The sequence below is a fragment of the Myotis davidii genome, unplaced genomic scaffold (assembly GCF_000327345.1).
Source record: "Myotis davidii unplaced genomic scaffold, ASM32734v1 scaffold554, whole genome shotgun sequence".
NCBI lineage: Eukaryota > Metazoa > Chordata > Mammalia > Chiroptera > Vespertilionidae > Myotis > Myotis davidii.
The window spans coordinates 619,122-638,860 of NW_006285312.1; the positions used below are offsets into that span (position 1 = coordinate 619,122).

Genomic DNA, 19,739 nt, shown 5'->3' on the forward strand with positions numbered 1-19,739 from the left:
CTAACAGAGCAAATGCCATCGTGTTGAAATGAGATTGCAGTTAAAAAGCACTTTCCCATCCTGCGGGGCCTGCTACCCACACAAGGCAGATACTCAGCCTCTCCGGAGGTTGTATTTATCTTGGAAATTTACTCTAGCATTCTTTTTTCCAGAGACCAGAAGTTCTCTGAACACAGGAGAAAGTGGATGACATCACATCATGTCAGTTATCACGGGGTGTGACTGCCCCATCTGACGGCCATTCCTGTCCCTGCTTCTACTTCCTTCACCCTGGGCTCGGAGTTTGAGATCAGAGAGCTCTGCATTCGAGTAGTGGCTTCCCTGTCACACTCTGAGTGCTGAGCATGGTGCATGATACGTAGGGAGAACTCAATAAGCAGTTTAAACTTCAATGACCTGCCGGCTGCTCAAAGTGTGGCCCCTGGACCAGCAGCTTACGCATCTCCTGGGATCTTGTTGGAAATGCTGGATCGCAGGCCCCGCTCCAGACCTACCGAAGCAGGATGTGCATTGTAAGGGGATCCCCTTCTTCACATGCACCTTAGAATTTGAGAACCACTGGCCCGATTCATAGACTTGCTCTGACTTTTTTTTACCTACTCCTCAGGAAGCAGTGACCTGCTGGACTATGAATTGTACATCATAATAAATCCCCGAGTCCGTAATACTTAATAATCTTTTGGTTCCAAGTGTTAAGAACAATTATCTGAAAGTTGAAAATAAAGTAAAAAGATGGCTGTATAATCTTTCAAAATCAAATTGAAACCCTGTCTGCTTAAAGGTTATCTGATTTTCCAGGGGATGTAAGTTTGACTTTGTTATTGATTAGGTCCAGATGCTGTAAAGTCAGATGTGAAATTGTAGAAAATTAAGTTGCAAATGATTTTTGTCCAGGAGAGAAGATCATCTCCAAGAGTATTGGCATGTTATTCCCCTACAGCAGGCGGAGGGCTGGATGATGAATATTGTAGGCTTTGCGGGCCACACAGTCTCCGTTGCAAGCATTCAACTCTGCCATCGCATTGTGGAAGCAGCCAGACTGCTACGAATGTGCATGGCTGAGCTCCAATACAATTTGAATTTCGTGTCAGTTTCACGTGTTATGAAATATTGTCCTTTCTTTTTCCAACTGTTTAAAAATGTAAAAAACACTCTTAGCTCATGCGCATACACAAACGGGTGGTGGGTCTGATTCGATGAGCAGGTCACCATTTGCTAATTCTTGGCCTATAGGTTTCATTGCCCTGTTGATCACTACCTTGTTTTGTATTTATCTTGGAGATTTTCTCTAGCATTCTTTCCCCCCTAAATGTATACGTGATGGTGTGTGTATATTCGTTGATCCTGTCCTTTGACCCAGTTTTTCCCCCCATCTTGCTGGTCCCTTCATGGTTGAATTAAATAAATCTCTGACACATGATAGCCATAGATTCCCAATTCATTTAGAATCGGGAGTAGTTTGACCATCTCTTCCGTTACTTTGGCTCCCCTCCCCACCCAGTGTTTGATGGAGATGTTGTCCTAATAAAGACAAGTCTGTCCCTAATTGAAATTTGGATGCCTACAATGTTACCTCTACCGCTCTGTTAGTACTAGGGAGCCCCTTTTGCAACAACACTCTTCTCCGTAAAGCCCGTGGCTGGGGCTGGCAATGGGCTGGCCTGCGTGGATGAAAGGTAATGAGTTAATGACACTGGTGGTAGCTAATGCACTGTGGGGCTTGGCAAGAAGGTACCAGCAAATGTCAGGCTGCCAGGGCCCACGTGGAGGGGAGCAGGCACGAGGGGCCTCTCCTCATCTCTCCCCTGCACCTGTGCTTGCCGCACAGCCAGGGCCCTGCACCTGTGGATATATGGCGACACACACCAGTGCTCCCTACAAGACTTGGCTCTGACAGGCCAATGTTACTGTTGCAGTCTTTCTATTGTAAGGCAAAGAGCAATAACTCTAGAGGGTGTGGGAGAAGTATGGGCTCCTGCAGAGGGGAAGTTTGCTGGGTGCCTGGTTGGTTCTGGACTGTGGGAGGCGGCATTTCCCAGCCACGGGGAGACTGGAAAAACTTGTCCCCTCCACCCCCTCCAATTCAAGAGGGCCCAAAACACTATGATCCTGTTACAATGCTCATCCTCAATGGCAATCAAAGTAATATTACTTAAAACCAGTTTCAGCAAAGAATGGTATTATTTGCATAGGTATGGGTGGAAATTGGAACTACCCTCTTAAAAGCATTTGGTAATAAATATATTAAACATATCAGTGTTTGTCTCAATCACTAGCTGGTCCTGGGTTCTTGGCCAAGTCAAACCCAGCCCTGGAGGTTGTGAGAGCGCATGGACTAAAACTTATGATATTTTTAACGTAGCTCTATATTTTTAACTACACAAGGATATATGAATATTTGATCATTGTCAAACATTAAAAATTACAGAGCACACTTAAGTTCACCCCTTGGGACTGTTTCCCCCATCCCCAAAACCCTTAGTTTTATACTTTTGTGTGAATCCTTCCAGACTGTTTATTCCATATTTACAGTTATATGTGTCTACAGACTAATTACACTAAGAAGTGTAATTCTGTGGGGGAGATTTTAGATATGTAAGTGATATAATATTTTATCCATATTCCTGCAACTTGCTTTTATCCCTCAACAATATGCCCCCTACATGTTCTCAGTCTGTATGTAAAGGCTGCGTAGAGCTCCCTGAACTAACGGGCCATAGTTTATCTAACTGTCAGTTACTTTAGGGCAGTGGTCCCCCACCTCACCACGCCATAGACGACGGGGGATGTCCACATTCATAACACATGGCTAGCAGAGCTCCTGCTGTGGGGTTGTTGAAAGAAATGAGCTTCCATGGCTAAAGTCCCTGATGCTCAGTAGACGTTAGATAGAAGAGCTGTGTGGCTAAGCCTGTGTTGGAAAAGAAAGCCCTGGAATCTTCTGTGAACATGCTAACATGTTAACTCATCTGTGAGGATCGGGAGAGGGAAGATAGGGCTTCCTCAGAGAGCACCCGAGCTGGTCGGACACTCTTTAAAAAGATGGCCATTGGGCTGTTGGCTCTGAAATTTGCTTCAAAATAACATAGGTCTGACTTCTCTATTTCTTTAAAAAATTATCATCCTTCAAATTGGTCAAATCACTTAACTATGCCCATCTGATTATTTTGACAGTTGACGCATCTCCAGAGTCTCTTTTACAGCTGCGCCCTCCCCCGCTCCCCCGCCGAGAACAACCCACTTATACACTGAGCACAGGAGAAGCACACTCCCTCCAAGGGCCCCCCCACAGGGGTGAAGTGCAGCCCTGCCCTTCTCTGAGAAGACTGCCCTGAGGGTGTGGTCAGCCTTCTGTGTTTTTGACCTCTTCCCAGTTTGAAATTTAGAATTGATTCCCCATTGTTTTCTTATCTGCCTATCTACCTATCTATCCATCCATCCATCCATCCATCCATCATCTAGATCTCTATAAATATCTATCATCTCCATTCATTCATCTATCCATGCATCTATTCCTCTATCCATCCATCCATCCATCCATCCATTAGTTGTCACTAATCTCTCTCTCATTGTTCCCTCCCACAGCATCTCAGCAGTAACATCCTAGAAAAGATTGGGATTCTGTGAGCTGTCAGAGACTGGCACAATGACACCAAGATACGATGACAGGAGACAAAAATACCTGAGGTAGACGCAGCCCACATGACCCTGAGTCACCAAGAGACGACGAATCCTCTTGGTATCTTCCGTTTAAGAAAGCAGGGAAATGTAGAAGATGGTTTAGAAAGATTTCCTGCCAAAGTGGAGAAAATAGAGATAGTTGTGATGCTCGAGGAATGAATGTTAGTTTTCTGGAGAAAACTAATTCTTTATTTCCCAAAGCTGCCTGATAACACACAGCAGGAGCTGGAAGGCGCTGTTTCCATTTTACGAAGGAGGAAACCAAAACTCAGAAAGGACAAGCCACTTCCGTGAGGGCACAGAGTAGGTGGCAGTGGTGGGATCTGAACCCACGTCTGTTTTATTTCAGACGTGTTAACACGGAGATGCACACCCAGATGCTTCTTCAAGGAAGGAGGAAGCTGGACCTGCAGCCAGCATCTCCTTCAGGGTCAGCCTCACCCCAGAGAGCTGCTGTAACTGAAGTCACATCCTTTGCCGGGAAGCCCACATCAGTGACTGAGCGAAGTCCATCTGGGCCTAAAGCCCTGGCCGTTCCAGCCCTATGTGGTCCACTCTGATGGCCAATATTTGCCCCACACCTCGCTAGCAGGTTGGCGGATAATTTGCCAGGCCATGGCTCAGTTCCATTTCTTCCTCTGCCTTCTCTTCGCAAGTGTTGATCCCTAATAAACATCTACTCCAAACTCTGTCTCAGCAACCACTTCCGGAGGCCTGATCTGGAGCCACCGGTGCTGGGAGCAGCCGGAGGAAGCAGGCGGCCCGGTGGGGCTCAGGAGCTGGATCGCCTCCCTCCAGGCCGGCGGCGAGTGACGGCGTGTGGAGCACAGCCTGCCCCCGGCACAAGGCGTGTCCAGTTGTCCAAACGTTCATGGAGGGAACCAGGAGGGTGTCCTGGGGGAGGGAATACACTAGCAGGAGTGATGAATCAGATAGCCGATGACTAGAGAAACTAGATCTATAAGCATAACTAGATTGGATGGCTAGTGCTACAGGCTTTATGCTACAGAAACAAAAGAAACAGCTCAGGACAACAAACAGACATTTGCTCCAGGAATGAAAGCCAAGAGCCTGTGTGTGTGTGTGTGTGTGTGTGTGTGTGTGTGTGTGTGTGTGTTTTATTTGATTTCAGAAAGAAAGGGATAGGGAGAGAGAGATCATGGGTCGATGCTCAACCACTGAGTAATACCAGCCAGGCCCACCACCCTTTTTATTTATTAAGCCACTTTTAATTGGGTTTCCTGTTACTTATGACCAAGCAACCACTCTGTGTCAAGATTCTTTTTTCAAATCTCTGTCTGGAGGATTTATCTCTTCTGTGCTTTACAGTTATTGAGTATCAACTCTACACTAGGCACAGCTACAAGATGATGCTGGAGTTGGGCTCACTCCAACAGGGCAGGACTGGCTCAATGAATGGTCAGAGATGCAATCTTGCAAACAAAAGCAACTTCCGGCTGCAGGTGCTGTCATTCCATGATCTCATTTCTCCATATATCCAGTGTTTTGAAAAGTCTGCCCAAAGCACTGATGGTTATGGAGGCCATGTCATATAATGGGAATAGCTTGCTGTTCCAGAGAGAGAGAGAGGGAGAGAGAGACTGACTAGAGCTTGAGATTCCAGCTCCACCCACTTCCTGGCTCTGCAATCTAGACAAGTTACTTAACCGCTCTGAGCCTCAGTTTCCACACCTGTAAATGGAGTTGGTATCTTGCTCAGAGAGTTATTGTGAGGATTGAATGATTAAAGCATGCAAAGGACTTAGTTAGTGCTTGGCACATGGTGCCTAGCCCTCAAAAGAAAAAAGAAAAATCGGCCCTTTTGCTGTATCTTTTTCATTATTAGTCTTAGAGCTTATAATACAAGTTCCTTATACTCTAAAAAAGTGTATTCTTAATCCAATTTTAAAGTTACTATTATAGATGGAAATTTTTTTATTACAACTTTTATATGGGTTCTTGTCACATGAATTCTTTGATTTAAAAAAGGTACCTCTACTGAGTTTGGCCACTACTGTTACTTCTGCTACTTTGCAGGCAATTTGTACCCTCCGTAAAGAGCTCTGATAGGTACCAGGCCAAGCCCTTTGCACAGAGCGGCTCATTTACTTTTTTACGATGAGGCACCATTATTGTCACCCTGATTTTATAGCTGAGGAAACTGGAGATCAGAGAGGTAAAAAAAAAATTTGCTCAAAGTCACCTGGCGGCCACTAAGTGGCAGATTAGGAGCTGGAACTGGAGCCCTGTCCCCTACCGTGCTCTGAGGCAAGGCCAGAGCATGCATGCAAAACAGAGACGGTTTGCAGCTTGCCCAGGGAAAGTCTGGGGACCACATCTCTGGGTGGAGTCTGTTGTGGTCTTGCCAGGTCTGAGATCCAGCCCCAGCCATCTTCTGCAACCTTATTCTCCACCATTTTCCCACCCACCCCTGCCCCACTGTGTATCCCAGACACACTGGTCTTTAGTGTCCTCAAAAGTGCCACGATCTAACTCACCTCAGGACCTTTGCCCATGCTGTTCCCTCTACCTGGAATGCTCTTCCTCTGGCTGACTCCTGTTTGTCCATTAGACATTGGCTTAAATGTCTCTTATGCAGGGGGGCTGTAGCAGCCACGGACGGCACTGCTTAGAGCCGGAGAACCAGCTGCAGGGAGCATGGTTGACTGACAGCCTCAGCTCCCGGCCCCTTTGGACCCAGGGCCCCTTTGGATCCACCACTGCCTTCACAGCCATACCATGCTCCTGCCGGGCTGTGACATAACTTGTCAGTTACTCAGTATGTCAGGGGCACGGGCGCTGGCCCAATTCTGTCATGGGCATCCTTTGCCTGAGGACTCCCCAGGGGCCTAGCCAAGACCTTCTCACCACTGTGTTGTGGTCTGAGACTCTTCCTACCGGGCCTTCCCTCCCCTCTCCTTTCACAGGTCTCAGACCCACATCACTGTCTGAAGACATTCCCTCTGTCTGCTTTTTGGAGTACCCAAGCCAAACAGAGGCCTTCCCTGACCATGCTATCTGTTCCCACCATATCCTCTGCCACAATATTTGTGGAATTCTAACTGGGCACCTTGCTGTCTGATTTCTCTCTGTCTGCTGGGCACCCAGCACGACACCTCTCTGTCTGCTGGGCACCCAAGTTCCACACGAAAGGCTGGTTAAATGACAATGGAATCTTGGCCGGAGCTTTGGCCATCGCTTCCTCACCTGTCTGTGGTCGTGAAGGCCCGTCCAGGTGTCAGCTGGGATCTCAGGAACGCAGCTGTTCATGAGGTCATTCATGAAGACATTCTCCCAGCTGTGAAGGTAAGAAACAGCAGCGTGTCACCTGTTGCCTCTGCTCACAGGGTGGAGTTGAAGTCTGAAAGCAATCCTTGTTAACGGTCCTGGACCAGAGTAGAGGACAGGATACAATCCTGCCTTTTTCTCCTTTTTCTTTTTTCATTAGGTCACCTGGATGTGACTGTCATCCCAGGGGCACCTCTGGATTTGATCCACGCCAGCTCAGAGCAGGCCTCAGTAATGCCGTTCATCCTAAAAATGTAGAGCCACCTCAAAAAAAACTAGCAAACAAGGTGGGTTATATTGGCGATGCCATGAAGAGACAAAAAAGGAGTGGTGGGGCTCTAAATGGTTTTGCTTAGAGGTTAGAGCACTGGCCCGTGGACCAAAGGGAATTTTTGGTTCCAGTTCTATTCCTCATTAAGGGCACATACCTGGGTTGTAGGTTTGATCCCTGGCCCCCGTTGGGGCACATGTGGGAGGCAGCCAATTGGTGTGTGTCTCTCACATGGTGTGTGTTTTCTCTCTCTCTCTCTCTCCCCCTCCTCCCTCCCTTCCACTTTCTAAAAATCAATTGAAAAATATCTTCAGGTGAGGATTTAAAAAAAATGAGTGGGAGGATTTCTGGGGACAAAGTGTTCTTTGGTCCAACAGGTCTTTGACCTTGGTCCCCCCAGCTGGCTGAGCACCGGCATCCCAAGTGCCCTCAGATGCACCATCCAGGGGCGCCTGCATCAACTGCCGGGCATGCATCTGGGCAGCCATCTGTGGAGGGGCCGCCCGGTCAGTTTGGCGCTATCGCTGTCTTTGTTCGACAGCTCCTGCTTGAGAAACGATTTCAATATTTTATTGCATTTTCCCCATATCTGGCCAAAATAACTCGAAAATAGAAAGGCCCAAGTGTAACTGCAAGTAATAAGGAGATCGGATAAACTTACTTCAATTCAGCTGTTGCTTGAAACAAAGATGGAAATTATTAGGTAAGAACCATGAACTTGAACTTCAACCAGCTGCTCCACGGACATAAGCTGATGTGTGGTTCATTATGAAGGAAAGGACGATATTAAAAAGCATGAAGAAAATTCCAGGATTATAGAACTGGATTGTGTCTCAAAGACAAGATGTAATTGGAAATTTTATAATAGTGTCCAGTTTTACGAGAACAAAACCTCATTGATAACGAATCATTGTTGGAATTCCACTCTTGTTCACGTTTTCAGGAAAGCATTCTGTGCCAAAGTGGAAAACTGCCTGTAAGAGAGAGGAGAGGGGGAGGATGTCAGTGTAAGAGAGGAAGGGAGGGGAGTTGAGAAGAGAGGAAGAAGGGAAGTTGAGGCAGAACGGGGGTTGGGCGGGAGATTGCTGGAAGACCCCTGGATTCGCAGAAAATCCTTTTGATGCCCAGTTAACGGAGGTGTAGCTTCCAGGCACCACGAGGCAGCCTGACTGCCCTTCGCGAGGGCCGGCTAGAGGAAAGGCTTCCGCGGGAATCAGTGGCACGTTTACTCTTCAGTGGACGTACCTCATTTTCTCCTGTAGGCTGAGAATTTTTGAGAACTCATTCTATCCTCCTTTATATGTGCCAGTCTTGCGCTGTGCTCTGTATCACAGGGCACTTGACTTTTCAAGGCTGCCTTTCCCTGTCAGGTCAGCCGCCCTCCACGTAAGGGAGGCACGGATGGAGCACGGGAGGGAGAGAGACGTCAGGCTATTTCTTTCCCTTCCTGCCTAGGGAGTCGGGGCTGGTGCTTCTCTCTGCCTAGGGACTGGCCTCGTTAGCGGCGGGATTGGCTTTCCTGCTGTTGCGAATCTCTAGATCACCTCACTACCGTCTCTTTAGGTTCTCAGGTCCCATCACCTATGGATATATTCAATTCTCTCTGTTTTAAATATCTGTAGTGGTTCCCGTTCTCCTGGTTAGATCCTTTATTCTCACTATATTCTTCAGCACCACCGAGAACACAGTGGGTGCTCAATCTATCTGTTGGGTGAATAGATGGGAAGATTCAAGACTCCCTTGGAAACTAAGAGAGAACGAGGACCCCTTCTTGTTTTTAGCAAAACTCAGTGACTCTAAAGCACGAAGAACCAACTGTCTTTCTACCTCCAAGTCTCTGAGATTCTTGAAAAGCAGAGGCCAGTGTGAATTCGTAGCTTGGGTGGCATGGAACATAGCACACCTGGCTTCAGGGAGCCCACAAGTCAGCAAGGGCGTCAGATGTGAACACCGGTCATTAAATGCAGTGGAGAAAGTGCTCTATCTAGGAGAGTGGCCGATGAGTGTAAACAGGCTGCCATGGAGACAGGGAGACTTTGGTGAAGAGATGTTGTCAGAGCTATGTCTTTAAAAAATGTTTTTATTGATTTCCGAGAGGAAGGGAGAGGGAAAAAGATAGAAATATCAATGATAAGAGAGAATCATTGGTTAACTGCCTCCTGCACAGCCCCCACTAGGGATTGAGCCTGCAACCCGGGCATGTGCCCTGACCAGGAATTGAACCGTGGCCTCCTGGTTCATAGGTCAATGCTCTACCACCGAACCATGCCGGCACAGGCAGAGTTATGTCTTTTGTTTTTTTTTAACTTATTTTTATTTCTTTCAGAGAGGAAGAAAGAGGGAGATAGAAACATCAATGATGAAGAGAGAGTCATTAACCGGCTGCCTCCTGCACACCCCCAACTGGGGATCAAGCCCGAAACTCGGGCATGTGCCTTTGACCAGAATTGAACCCGGGACCTTTCAGCCCGCAGTCCAATGCTCTATCCACTGAGCCAAACCAGCTAGGGAGGCAGAGCTATGTCTTGAAGGTTGAGGAGATAGCTACCTGGAGTAGAAGATATGGATGGAAATTCCCAGCAGAGGGAACAGAATGTGCAAAGGTATGGAGGTATAACAGGGTTGAACCAGATTGCAGAACTCTGAGATGGTCAGTGTGGCTGGGGCTTAGGAGACAGAGGATGGATGCCTTGGTGGGTAAACTATAGAATTTGGCTGCTTAGGTTCAAAGCCAAGCTTCACCACTTTACAGTTTGCTCAAAGGAACTTTGAGCAAGTTACTTACCTTTTTGGAGACTCAGATTCCATATCTGTAAAATGCAGATGCCTACCTAATTTAATTTGAGGGAGGCTTAATAAGATGATGTACGCCAACACTTAGCAAATAAACATCAGCTATTACTCTTATGTTCTTTGTGTGTATATTGTGTGAGCTACCGTAAAGGGCTAACCCCCTATGATTAAAGAGCAGGGAGGGCACAGCGCAAGATCGACACTTATAAAGATGGACCTTCCAGCACACTCTTTGCTCCTCTTATTAAATGCTTTGCCTTCTATAGCCAACGACAGTTTTGATGAGAAATTGAGCTGGGTAAAGTTCAGTTTTGCCTAGCTGCCATGGCTCAGTGGTTGTTGACCTACGAACCAGGAGGTCACAGTTCAATATCCAGGTTCAATTCTCAGACAGGGCACATGCCCAGGTTGCAGACCCCTCCCCAGTAGGGGGCATTCAGGAGACAGCCAATCAATGATTCTCTCTCATCATTGACGTTTCTCTCCCTTCCTCTCTGAAATCAATAAAAATCTATTTTTTAAAAAGTCAGTTTCAATTACTAAAGAGAAGCGCCAGTGGCAAATGCCATTCTCCACTCCCCTTTCCAAAGCGGGTGCTTGGTTGGGCTGTGGAGGACCAAGGCGTCTACTCACCTGAGGGTGGAGGCCAGTTTGGTGCACCTCCTGCTGGCGGAGAACTCAGAACAGTACAAGCCAGCCTCGGCCCAGGTCTTATTGAGAGGGAAAAACCGGTAGCAGTGGCCTTTGAACTCCATCCAGAACAGCGGGCGCAGGGAAGCCTGGGGCAGTGCTGGCATGGCTGGGGGCAGAGAGGAAACAGGCCGGGAGGAAGGCGGGCACTGCCAACATGGTTTCTACAGCTTCTGACATATTTTTAAGAATGAAAGTAAAACATGTCCATTATGATTAATGCATTTCTACCCTTGAGGTCCAAAAAACACATGCATATCAAACATTTACAAATTAATCAAAGTCATATACGCTCATTATAGAACACCAGGAAAATGTCACTACTTTGATACATTTTTCTTCATGCCATGCTTGAATGAAGTGATTTTTTAAAACACAATTGTGGCCCTAGCCGGTTTCGCTCAGTGGATAGAGCATCAGCCTGCGGACTGAAGGGTCCCAGGTTTGATTCCGGTCAAGGGCACGTGCCTGAGTTGTGGGCTTGACCCCCAGTGGGTGGGTGGCGTGTAGGAGGCAGCCAATCAATGATTCTCTCTCATCATTGATATTTCTATCTCTCTGTCTCCCTCTTCCTTCCTCTCTGAATCAATAAAAATATATTTTAAAAAATACAATTGTGGCTCTGGCCACTTTGTTCATTGATTAGAGAGTTGGCCTATGGACTGAAGGGTCTTGGGTTCGATGTACCTCAGTTGTAGGCTCCAAACCTGGCCGGGGTCAGGGCTTGTGCAGTAATCAACCATCGATGTGTCTCTCTCACATCAATGTTTCTCTCTCTCTCTCCTCCTTCTCCTCTCCTCCCTAAAAATCAATGGGAAAATATCCTCGGGTGATGATTTTTTAAAAATACAATTGTGATTATATTGTATTATACACACCAGTTAATATTCTGATTTCTAAAAATTAGAGTATGAGCATTCCCCCACACATGGTAAGTTTTATTAAACATTGTTGTAAATAGCTCTTGAAGACTCCGCTGAGTGGCCCCTCTAGAGTTTATGTAATCATTCCCCTATCTGTGGGTAATTAGATTGTTTCCCCTTTTAAACAACAATTACCCATTATGCGGAGATGAACAGCCGTGGGCATAAAGCCTTTTCAGCATTTCTCATGATTTTCTGAGGAGAGATTTTGAAGGTTTGATACAATTTGCTAAATTGCCTCCTGAAAGCAATCTGTACTCCCACGTTCATGTCTGAGTGCCCGTCTCACAGTGTTACCACTTTCAGGGCAATCTTGGCCAATTTTATAAGCAAAACATGGTATCTTGTTTCCCTTTGCAAGTCTGGGCTCTCTTGCAAGGGTGGGCATTTCTTCCACGTGTTTATTGACAAACTACAGCCAACACTATTTATATCGTCAGCCCATCGAAGTGCTGGGGTTTGTTCTTAATTCTGAAGAGGCTTAAAGGGAAAACCCACATTCGAGACAATAAAGCTCTCCCGAACTCCAGCCCCTCTGGCGTGTTGTTGTTTTTTAAGCCATAAGTCCAGATGGCTGGCGGGAGGAAGGCATGCTGAGTACCATCCCTGAGTGGCTAATCTGTGAGGTCAGGCAGTGGCCAGAGGTGACATTCGATGCCCGAGGCCCAGCCGCCAGCTCTCCACCTGAGGAGCTGTGTGATGCGCACACTCCTTCCCTTCTCAGCTGTCAAATTGGCTGATCTTTGGGGTTCCTTCCGCAGTGCTCAGGGGTGTGGAGCCTTTGCCTTTTAAGCCACTATAATAGCGGGATAAAAAAGGGAGTGGACAACAGTTATTGAGCATTTATGATGTGCCAAGTTCATACTGGGGAAACTGTGGCTCAGGCAGGTTGACTTGCCCAAGGTTATCCTGCTAGCGAGTGGCAGAGCAGGGACTTGAACCGGGGCCTCCTGACGCCAAAGCCTTTGATCTGAGAGCCCACGCCCGTGATGCTTCCTCACGGGGAAACCAGCAGGGCTGAGGATGGCTAATCGTCTTTTAGCACCCATTTCACTGGGTTGAGCACTGGGGACATTGCTAGAACATTGTGTTTAAATATAATGGTACAGACCTCGCCGAAGGTTGCTAGCTGGGCCGAATAAATCTGCGGAGCACTTGGCATATATGGATCACTCTGTAACAGTGTGATTATTAATGACTAGCTTAGGCTTTCCTAATCGTGCTGAGGCGCTTCAGGAGTCTAGGGAATCCCCTGAAATTAAATGCAAAATTGACCGTGTGTGCGCGCCTCCGTGCATTTTTCTGAAGAAGGGGACGGTTGCATTAATCAGCAGAGCTCCGCTAAGCAGGCAGGTTCCGAGCTGTGCTTCCTGTCAGAGCCACTGAGCTTCTCCACTGACCAGGGTCAGCCCTGGTGTGTCCCACCCGCGGGTTGGTCCCGGCCAGCTGCCTTTCAGTGTGCGCTATTTTCTAAACGGATGCACACTTTGCCGCCTTGATTCTCCTCTACGTGGCAAAGGAGAGGGCTGTGCGTGAGAGCTCAGCGGGCTCAGTGTCCTCGGGTCCCTGCCCCTCAGGGCGCGGTCTCCTCCTTTCTCAGCTGAGGGCACTGGTCCAGAAGGCCATTGCTGCGATGGCTTTGCGCGGTGCTGGCCAAGAGGCTGCAGGACCCCTTGGGACGCTGTGTGTTATGAGCTCTTCGTGGGGACTTGCGGCACTGCCTTCCACACAGGCAGGCTCGGCTACTTTGGAGCAGTTTCCCCTTCACGTGGACGGAAGCAGCAAACCGTTTCCATCTCCTTTCCACCCATCACTGTAACTACATTGGTGTGTCCAGGAGTTGGCTGGACTAATTGGCAAAGAGGATGGTATTTCTGGTGCTAAGCCGCCTCCCACTGAACTATTCCTCTTAGAGAGGGAAGGAAGTAGGGTAGCCCAATCATCCCAGTGTGCCGGGGGCAGTCCCAGTTTTAAAAGTGGAAGTCCCACATCCTAGGCCTCCCTCGCTGTCCACCCTGGAGCAATGGTTTAGGGGCAATTTTCACCCCCAGGGACATTGAACAATGTCTAGAGACATTTTTGGTTGTTAAAAACTAGGGGAGTACTTAGTTAAACTGGGGGTGTAACTCATATGGTTGCGTGTTATCCCATGCATCAAGAGGTCACGGGTTCAATTCCCAGTCAAGGCACATGCCCTGCTTCCGGCTCAATCCCCAGTAGGGGGCATGCACGAGGCAACCGATTGATATTTCTCTCTCACTGATGTTCCTCTCTCTTCCTCTAAAATCAATAAAAACATACTTTTAAAAATGGGGTGCTATCGGTATCCAATAGAGGCCAGGGATGCTGCTGAACATCCTACAATGCATAGGGCAGCCCCCACGACAAAGAATTATCGGGGTCTCAATGTCAGTCATGCCATAGAAACCCAGCCCTGGATGGAAGGCAGAACTCCAAAAATATAAAATAACCCCACAGCACAGCAACACAAAACATCACAGCAGATATCCACGTTTCTCAGCTTATCTGTATTTTAACAAAAATTAAGCCACAGGCCACGCAACTGATTAAAAGTAGAGTTTGGGTTATTTCTCTAATTTCAGAGTTAAGACATATCGTTATTATAATACACTATGGCTTAAAAGCACTGTGGACATTGCTAGAACACTGTGTGTAAATTTAATGGTACAGACCTCACCAAAGGATGCTGGAGAAGGCAGGGCTTGCTTTTCCTCCCTGAGTTTGGGATGAAACAGTCATTTGTCATCTCTGACAGTGGGAGGAGTTTTGTGTTGGGTTTTCCTCCTGGAGCCCCTTTCCCATAAGGTGGACCATCAAGGGTTCTGCTCTGTGAGGCCCCAGTCTCATTTCCGGCTCCTTTCACCCGTCCCTGGGGATTCTTGTTCAGGCTGGTCCCTCTGCCCCACTCAGGTCAACGACTATAGTAACAACCCTCTCCCAGTGCCTGGCACACACTAGGCACAAAATAACTAATTTTCAGTGACTAAATACGTGCCAGGGAATCACACACTGTTTCTTTTGGGCAACTGCCCCCTTTTGGGGACAGTGGAGAGAAGGGTGTGTGCCCCACCCACGTGTCCTTTCTCTGGGATGGTTTTTCTCACTGAGCACTGAAGGCAGGCTGACGCTTGATTGTCCAGATTATTTAGCACAACAGCAGCTGAGAAGGGCAGCATCAGCATGGTCAGGGAGCTTGTTAGAGATGCAGGATCTGCCCTAGCCAGTTTGGCTCCGTGGATAGAGCGTCAGCCTGTGGGTCGAAGAGTCCCAGGTACAATTCCGGTCAGGGGCACGTACCTTGGGGGCAGGCTCCTTCCAGGCCCGAGCCCTGGTCAGGGCGCGTGCAGGAGGCAACCAATCGATGTTTTCCTCTCACATCGATGTTTCTTTCTGTGTTTCCCTCTCTCTTCTGCTCTCTCTAAATTCAATGGGAAAATATCCTCGATTGAGGATTAAAAAAAGAAAAGAAATACGGCATCTCAGACTCACCTGCCCCAGACTCACCAAGTCAGAATCTGCATCTTAACAAGACTCCCAATGGTTCGCGTGCACAGAAGGTCTGGGAGCACTGGTCTACCGTGTGCCAGGCCAAAGGACAGAGCCTGTAGACTCACTCCCTCATTCACTCACTCCCTGCATCAGGCTTGGCCAGGAGGACTGGATGATTAATTAAATGCTTAGGGGGCAGCTGGGAGGGGAGGGGAGGATCCCAGCTCCCAGGAAGCTCTGAGGCTTCTCCGGGGCCGAAGCCTGAGGACTGTTTTAAGAGCAAGTCCCCCTGTGGACAACTCTCTCCCACAGAGCTATTAACACCCCCTCCCCGCTCCCCACTCCGGATCCTTTTGATTTTCTCCCCCAAGCAGATGATGGTGATGGGTTCCTGGGGTGAAACATACCAGAAAATGAGGCTGTGACAGGTCATTGCTCAATTACTCCCCTTTCCAGGTGAGCAGGCAAAGGCCTTTAACTGGGAGGATCTGGGAGGCAGCAGGAGCCTGTGCTTGCACTGGGACGGTAATGAACTCCACTCTGCCTGGTATCCAACCCCCCATCCCCCCTCCAGCCCCCCCAACCGCTCCATACTCACTTTTCCTCTGGGATTTTAGAAACTTGGAATAGAAGGATACCAGGAACATCTGTCATCATCCTAAACCCAAAAGTAGCCTTTGTTAATGTCTTTCTTCTGAAGGGATTTCTACCATTTTATAGCTTGACAGGTAGTAATGGCAACAGAATAACCAGGCCAACTGAGTTTTCATCGGAGCTAGGCATTGTGTCAAGTGCTTTGCACTTATCCATTTATTAGTCTTCACACGCCCTATGATGTAGGTCGCCCCCAGTTTACAGACTGAGAAACCAAAATCACAGAGAGGCCGAGTAACGTGCCTAAGAGCACACAGCTCCTAAGGGGCAGAGCTAAGTAAGGGATGAAGCCAGGCTGTCTGGCCCCAGATCTCACTGAGAGATTTCAGCTGCAGTCATGCCCTCTTCCTTTCGTCTCAGTCGTGACTGGCTGAACCTTCATGCGTTCCCTTATTCATGCGACAAGTCCTGGGTGAGCACTTCCTTGGTCTCAGGCAGCCGGGCGCATGCTGGAGACGCCGTGTGGCAAACGACACAGAGGTGGCTCTGCCCTCATGTCCGTGGACCCCGATATTAAGAAAAATCAGCGCACACACAAAGACGTCACTAATCTGTAATTTGTGGATGTGTGTCATACAGGCAAAAACTTGAGGGAGCAGCCCCCAAATTATTTTGGCAGCTGACTGTTTGCCTCTTTTCTCTTCCTAGTTGAACTGGTGGCTGCCTTTCCCCTGTCTTCAAGGAGGTGATTATAACAGGCACCAGAATCCCCTTCCCTGACAGAGGAATTTAGGATGTTGTCACAGGGGCACCTAAAAGGGACGCATCACCTCCACGTGGAGATCAGGGAGGCTCCCTGGAGTTGAATGAGAATCAGAGAAAAAATTTCCCAGGTAGCAGAACGGTATGTGCAAAGGTATAAAAGAGAGGAAGAAGCATTTGGGGTAAGGGGGGGGTGGTTATGAGAAGAGGCCCAGGAGGTGACAGAGGGAGGGTAGGAAAAGGATGCACAAAGGAGCTTGTTGCTCTGGAAACCAAGCTGCCAAACTGCAAGGTCTTTTGCTTCAATTAGCAGCACCAAAGGCCCCCAAGGTCCCCCGGCAGGGACGGGAGTCGGAGCCTTTGGGACCACTGAGCTTATTAAGGAAAGAACACACCAGTGGAGCTCAAGGCTCATTTTCTTTCCCACTTTCTCTCTTTAAAAGAATAAATTGTCACCCTCCCACTCAATCTGGCTGCTCGCTCCTCTGGCCCCAATCCAGCCACCCACAAACTCGCTGCCCTGCTGCCTCCTGCCCAGATCAGCGTTGGGAGCCAGCCAGGGGAGGAGGAGGGGAGCTCTGGGGGCCACCTTGGTGTGGGTCCCCCCACCCACCCGCACTGCTGGGCCCCAGGTGTCCCAGAGGGCCGGGAGGAAGTGTCTCTCAGTGTCCGGGAAGGTGGCCCGTAGGAGGGCTCAGTCACTTTCATCACCTCCACTTCCTGCTGCCTTCCTGGTCCACATGTCCCACTGCCAGCCCATCCTCCCTCCCAGTGAGTCCTGGCTCTGAAGGGAACTGGGGGTCCCACACCTCGCATGCCTGAGCTCTGCTTTCCCGTCTCTGGGCTGCTTTAGTGGCCACACGATACAGAGGAGAACAGCGCCCATGAGGTGGGGGGAGGGGAGCTGGAGGGGGGCTGTCAGGAGGCTCAGCCTGGCCCCCAACATCCCTCAGGTCAGGCGGCCTGCAGCCCAGGCAGCTGGGCCTCACTGACAGCACCTCTGAGCCCATGGGGTGTCCTCCTCTCCACCTGCTCCCGGCCGTGGCACGTGTGCTCACCTGGGCTGATACTGATGTCCGCTTTGGAAAGGCCTGTGCCGAGAGGAGGGTCAGGGCGGCCGGGGCCCACAGCTCCCACCTCTGCGTCCTGAGCCCCCAGAAGCCCCTAGTGGAGGAAGGAGGCCCCCCGGGGAGCTTGGGTCAGGATTGCTCTCCTGGGCACAGGTGGGGGCGGCCAGAGCTGAAGGAACAGGGTAGACCCCAGTCTCCTTCTCCTCCTCCCCTACCTTCTCTTTGCCTCCTCTCTCGGCAGGAGACAGCCCCGGGCCAGGCCCTCAGGGAAGCTAAGAGAAGCAGCAGCCCTGCTTCTGAGCCCTGGTGGCCCTGGCTGTGCACTTACTTCTGAGATTCAGTTTCCTCCTCTGTAAGATGGGGTAATAACAGAGCTCATGTCCCAGCTGTTTCAGGAGATAAAGCATTTCGGCCCCTCGGAGGAAATATGAACCAGAAGGTAAAAATGCAAGTTACCATTGAGGGCAGAGGTCTCTCAGCCAAAGCCAGCTCACCCAGGGCAGTGAGTTGTTTGGTCCATGCTGTGTTTTTAAAAAGATTTTTAAAAATTGTTACCAGGGTATTAAATCAGGAGATTTTAGGTGTAAGTCCAGATTTCTGCCTTCTGTTGAAAATCTAAAGATCTGGTCAAAGTGCCCTCATTTACACTGAGCCATAGGAACAATTGGTCAGAGCTGGGAAAGGGCGCCCCCTGCAGGTGGGGCCTATGGACTTCAGCTGAGCTGCTCCCCACCCTGTCCACCTGGTCCCCAAAGCACTGGAGACCTGGTGGCGCAGGAGGCTCAGAGGAAGGGGTGTGTGCAGGCTCCCTTCAGAGTCTCTTGGAGGTTAAAGAAGGCTCGGTTGGAGGTTCTTGCTCAACAAAGAGAAGCAAATGTTATTGTTAATAAACAGTGCTAGTGTGTGGTTTGCTCAGACTTACAAGCTTTTAAATCCGCTGGTGTTTCTTGGGGATCTCATTGCATTTACGGAGAATTATTATCGCTAAAAACCAGTCTTCCCTACCCTTTGCGTCCCCTCAGGCAAGTCACTTTGCCTCTCTGAGCCCCACTTTCCTCCTTTATACAATAGAAGTTAGTAACAGTGCCAACCTCACTAAGATTAAGTGAAATAATATGTTTATAAAACTTAGAATAGATGCTGGCAAGTGGTAGGTGTCCAATAAATGATAGCAAACTTTGCTGTGGTTATTACTGACCTCGTGGAAGCCTTTTCCTGGCATTCCACACTCTACGCACCCTGCACCGCCCCCTTCTTTCCCGAAGTCTCAGCCGGGTGCCCTGACACTCTGTGCAACTGGCATTCACTCCCTTTCTCCCTGGAACACTGGTGTGCCTGCGAGAATACCTTGTGCCAAGGCCTGACTCAGGCCCATAGCGCAGCCCAGCCCCCTTTCAGCGAGCAGCGGGCCTCACGTCACCACCTGCCTTAATACTCTGTGCTGGTGCGCACCCGGAGCATGCACACTTATTATCTGTAAATGATAAACATTATTCTGTAAGTGATGTGCATGCACACTGTGTCTGTTAGAACACACCTTTCCCCAAATCGACATTTTAAAAAGTTGGCACAAAATATAAATCTAGAAGAAGGTTTGGATATTTTTCTCCCCTCCCCCCCTCACTGGGTGCACTCTACTTTGGGGGCCCCTGCTGTCATGGAGATCACTCTCCAGTGAGAGCCTAGCCAGTGGGGAGAAGGGGGGGTAGTCAGACGCAGGCCACTGAGACGTGAAGGATCCTTTGATTTGGCAAATAAACCTCCTAATGATCTGTTGATAATGCGTGCATGTGTGATGGCTGAAGGTGTTGGTAGATGGGTTCATGCCCGTCTCTGGATGGAAACTTAAAGTGTTCGTTATAGGCTCAATCCTGAGTGTCTGCGGACCAGCAGGAGCACCTGAGAACATGTGAAAAATGCAGACCCCCGGCCCCAAACCAGACCTGCCCGGTCAAACCTGCTTTGTCACTAGCTCCCAGGGTGGAGGTGTGGGCGGGATGGGGGGCAATCATATGTACATTAACATTTATGAAGCATTGCTCTAGACAGGGGTAGGCAAGCTTTTAAAAAATTATATATTAAAAATATTTTTATTGATTTCAGAGAGGAAAGGGGAGGGAAAGAGAGAAACATCAATGATGAGAGAATCATTGATTG

At 48.9% G+C, this 19,739-nt stretch overlaps 1 protein-coding gene across 1 annotated transcript in view; it reads right to left on the reverse strand.

The window, feature by feature from the left end:
• Positions 1-5,090: 5,090 nt before the first annotated feature.
• The window catches only part of CLEC19A (C-type lectin domain family 19 member A), a 19,619-nt gene continuing 4,970 nt past the window's right edge, over positions 5,091-19,739 (reverse strand). Inside the window, 7 exon segments of the mRNA XM_015558978.1 lie at positions 5,091-5,128; positions 5,131-5,208; positions 5,885-5,894; positions 6,889-6,979; positions 10,667-10,832; positions 17,571-17,591; positions 17,594-17,676. Coding sequence (XP_015414464.1) covers positions 5,091-5,128; positions 5,131-5,208; positions 5,885-5,894; positions 6,889-6,979; positions 10,667-10,832; positions 17,571-17,591; positions 17,594-17,676 — 487 coding nt within the window.